Consider the following 4562-nt stretch of genomic DNA (forward strand, 5'->3'; position numbering starts at 1 on the left):
GTTTAGGTGATTTTCACCTACCATTTCATTTGCTTGTGCAACTTGTTGCTGCATTTATTAAATCTGTGGATGTGAGCATTTCGTGTTGAAAGATGGATTATCTGAAACTGTGGTTGGTTATTTACCATTTGGCTAGAATATGTCCATTACTTTCGCTAGCCGTGCTCCGTTTCTTCTCCTGGCTTGAGAGGAACCCTCTCGAGGAGCGCGCTGATGCAAACGATGCTCCGTGAATGACTTGTCTTCGTTCTAGATCTGCAGCACTGAAGTTCGTTGCTTCCATCGTTGGATACGAAGGCAGAGGAAGTCTGGTAGCGTATCTCCGCAAGTTGTAAGGCTTTCTGGCACCGAGGCCAATTCAGTAGAATCTCGTGACATCGCTAATATATGATTTCGATTACTTCCAGGAATCTGGCAGTGGAATTGAATGCTGGTTGTGCGGTTAACGATAACGCTGATCACAACCAAATGACCAGTATCTTTGGCATTAGCGTGGAGCTCTCCGAACTGGGTCGTGCAGCTCCCATCACGGTGAGCTAGTGAGGTGACCTTTTTATAACTTTTGGAGGATGTCTATCCAGCAATGTAGGGTTCACTAGATAGTCGCAGGATGAGTCGCTTCTTACGTAGCCGACTGGGGTCAGACCCCCACCGCTGTAGGCGAAGTAAATGTCGAGGACTGTTCAACGTGTTGCCTACTACATGGAAGAGTGATATGGGGGCACTTTCGATTTACGAACTACTCTATTGACCACTGCGGTATTGTCCAACCGTCTGTCTTATTTATTTCCCCTACTAGACATATGATCGTAATTTACATTCGCAATTTATTGAAAAGCAGCACCACCAACTTATATGTCTTGCTCTACCTCTGTGAAGGGCTGGAGACTGACAGTATTATGAATGCTTTGTGGTGCAAAGGTTTTTTTAGTTGGTCTTACCAGGAGGTAGTATCGTATATGTGAACAGAGTGATGCCCTTTTGGGAATGCTGCTAAATGGTCAAATTATTTCACAAAAGCATTCACGAAGTATACTAAACCGTTGTCCCTCTGACACGTACTAGGTTTTCCAGTGGCTCTACGTCTAGGGTCTGAAATGCAGTCTCACCTATTTTACAAGAGAATTGGAATCGCAGTGATTTGGTGTACTGTTTGTTGTTGGTGGAAGGGACAATAGTCATTTTTATTTCTCTTTACGACGCTAGAAATTTTTGTGCAACTTAGGACGCAAACTGAATTGGCTAATATGACGATGCTGGATTTGTCAAGTTGCGGACCATAGGTTGGTGCTGGGTGATGTATACTGCTGTTGCTTCTCTAGGTGGTCGATCATGTCTTCTCCTACCTGCGCATGCTACGCAATGCCGCTGATTTCAGTCTAGCTAATCCGTCGGCCACCGCAACACCCTGGGGGGATCGCACCTTCGCCTCCCTCGTGCCCGAGTTTGAGAAGATCTGGGCATCGAATTTCCACTTCCAGGAGCCTCTGGAGCCCCTCACTAACGTACAGACGATCGCCATGGCGATGCAAAAGTTCCCGCCCCATGAAGTCTTTATCGCTGATTCGCTGATTTTGGAGCCTGATTTGAAGGTATGCTTATGGAATTTTTGAGCCCTCCCAGTCCTGATTGCAATGCTTACCCCTTCTTTGCTACTTCGACATGTTTTAAGCGGGGTCGTTCAATTCGAAATTCGATTTTTTGCGAGTGGAAAGACATGAATGAATTTCAACAATTGTTTGTTTATTTGGTTCTTGATTTGTTTTCTTGTATAGTTCTCCATTACGTCTATACCATTGCTGGCATGTTTCCACACCTTGGACACTCGTTTGGATTCCCAAATAAAATGCTTTGTCTGGATTTTTGCTAGTGTGTGGTGATGCAATTTCGGGAATTCTGGCCTTGTGAAAACACCTTTTCAACTCCATGGAATGTTCAACTCGTTCGCTCTGGTAATATGAGTAAAGCTGGCTTCGTTCACATCGTGGGCTAACTTGTCAAAGGTGGCGATATTTGTGAATGCCTGTGCTGTGTTCGTAGTTTGCCTATTTTGTGCGTTTTTGTGACAGATTTGGTGTCTATTATCACTGTTCCTAGGGAACCCTTTTCTTGCGTTAAACGTGTCTTAAGCTAGTAGACAAGCTCGCATACTTGAAATTGGCAGTGGAAGTTGCCTGAACACTCAGCCAAAGTGCCTGGTTGGAAATTGGATGGGATTGTCGCCTTCGCTCACTGTTTTGAAGTGAAGTCTGAGGGCTGAGGTTTTTTTTTCTGTTCTTCTGTTAGCCGTTTCTCCATTTTTATCAAGGATGACTTTTTTGTTCAGATGTGCGTCGTTCTTCCCCGTTTGCCTGCCTATCATCTGGATGCACTTGGTTTTGGCGCTTGTTTTTGCTCACTTCCACAGAAATGATTTCGTGATAATAGATGGTGTGTGTCCTCTTTTATTGAATCGGCTTTGACGGCGACCGGTTGATTCCCAACTCGTGATCCAAAAATCTTTAAATTACTGGGTAAGGCGCTAGTTCGACAGCTTTGTTTGTGGTTGGTCCAGCACTAGAGTTTTGGAGGTAGACACTTGACTACTGATTTGGCTTTTGAAGGAAAGACGTTTTCGAATGGCTCCCCTATTTTCAGTTCTTTATTTACGAACAGTACATCTATCTTTAGTTTGCGATGAGCTTTGTCTAAGCAGAGAATTAAGTTGTTTGAGGAATAGGTTATTACGGTAGGTTGGAGCTATTTTCCTTTGGAAAAGTTTGCATCTTTTTTGTTCACCTTCTCTTCCGTTGCCATTTTGATGCTTTTAAGTCGTAGAATCTCTCGTAGATTCGGTTGTGTCCCAAGAGATCTGGTGGAAGTCATATACTGCGTTTTTTCTGGCTTTCACTGGAAATCTTTCTGGGACCTATGCATACTTGATGGTGCTTGTAGCTTGTTCACTTCTAGCCTCATGCGCCGTCTGTAGATATTTTGTTAGCACCGGTTTTAGATAAGTTTTTGTACTCAGTCACCTGTCGATAGGGGAAGGGTGAAATTGATGATAGTACAAGTATTGATGTTATTGGCGGAACAGCAAATCATTCGCATTCTTTGCTCAGTTTGTTTTCGACACTCTGTTGGCGAGCTTGAAGGAAGCGAGAAAGTACACGCGTGCGACTTAGCATTCGTGATGCAGCAGGTGCGTATAGTCTGCCTAACACACTTGCTATCAAAGGGTGTGGAATGATAAATGAGCACCACCACTAACAAGACACGTTCTTTTTAAGGTGCTATTGTGCAGGGATCCACCAACTGCTGCATTCTACGCCTCTTACTGCTTGTGTTCAGCTAGGCAGTTAATACCTCACGTATTCGTGACATTGGTAGCAGCCGTTTTAGTTCTTTGCATGTTTAAAAGTAACGTTGGTTTGGCACAAGTAGGCGTAGTATGAAATCCAATTGTTCAGTTTATTTGCATACGTGAGACCTTCGGTAATTTTTTATTTCGACGAATAGCCCTTTTATCTCAGCCCGATTTCTATCGAAAAAGGGAACGAGGTTTACCGAATTTTCCCTCTTATTTCATTCTCATATTTGGTTTCCTATTCTCACGTCCTTTCTTAAAGACCATTGCTTCTTTTCGGACCATAATGGGTAACTAAAGGGAGAAGCACCCTCCTTAGACTCTACAAATTCCATTATTTACAATGGAACCCTTTACTTGCTAGTGTATTCAGGCATAAGTATTCTTCAGGGCACCGGAAGAAACAAAATATGTCAATATAGAAATATTAGATGATCAAAAAGGCTTGTGTGGTTTTCGATGTGCTTCATTGTCTGCCTAACGGACTTCCGAAGCTGTGAAAGCTAATCTTTTAACACATTTGTTAAAAATGTATTATCAGAACGGAAGGTATCGGGCAGAAGTGCTTTGGGAAGATTTGATTCCGGTATTGTATCGCGCAAAGGTGCATGAGGAAGACCCTCTCCTTGTGTTGATGAATAATTGCATGTTGCTAGTGATTCAAATGAATGAAGCTTAACGTGTGTATGACGGACTGCAGATACAGTTGTTTACAAACTGAGGGCGAAACTCACCTTAGGGCTGAGACCTGTCCATCTGGTAAAACTCGAGAGTGTAAAAGAAAATTTTTTTACAGAAATTGAAAAAGTGAATCAGTCGGAGGAAATTACTGCTGCATTCCAGAAGGAGGGCAAAGCAGGAGCTGACGCCGCCGTGAAATTTACTTCATGTCTTACTGCATCTTGCACATTTCCATGCTATTCCATACAGTGAATTGCCAGGAGATTTGAACCTTATTTAGGCAATATTGTTTGGGGCGTTAAAATCGAGGTAAAATCGGCGGTAATTGTGGCCAAATTGTCTGCCTTCAAAGAAACAATATTTTATGAGTGAAATTAGTAGATATCCGCTTATCCATTAAACTAGCAGCAGGAATTCTAGCCTTTCGTAGATAATGACTTTGGCCATTTCCGTAAAAGAATTTGTTTCTAGTGCACATTTAACCAAGGGTAATATGCCGATTTTTCTTTCAACGCAGACCTACGTCGATGTGGTG

General features: G+C 42.9%; 1 protein-coding gene across 1 annotated transcript in view; it reads left to right on the top strand. All coding sequences in view use genetic code 11, as the record gives it.

The window, feature by feature from the left end:
* Positions 1–4562, top strand: part of EGR_03293 (Nardilysin) — a gene marked incomplete at both ends in the record, with an annotated part of 7541 nt that overhangs the window by 588 nt on the left and 2391 nt on the right. Inside the window, 4 exons of the mRNA XM_024492542.1 lie at positions 160–229; positions 254–331; positions 408–531; positions 1323–1592. Of these exons, the coding sequence (XP_024352943.1) occupies positions 160–229; positions 254–331; positions 408–531; positions 1323–1592 (542 nt within the window). The remainder of the gene's footprint in view (positions 1–159; positions 230–253; positions 332–407; positions 532–1322; positions 1593–4562) is intronic.

The sequence above is a fragment of the Echinococcus granulosus genome (assembly GCF_000524195.1).
Source record: "Echinococcus granulosus chromosome Unknown EG_S00017, whole genome shotgun sequence".
Taxonomy (NCBI): Eukaryota; Metazoa; Platyhelminthes; class Cestoda; order Cyclophyllidea; family Taeniidae; genus Echinococcus; species Echinococcus granulosus.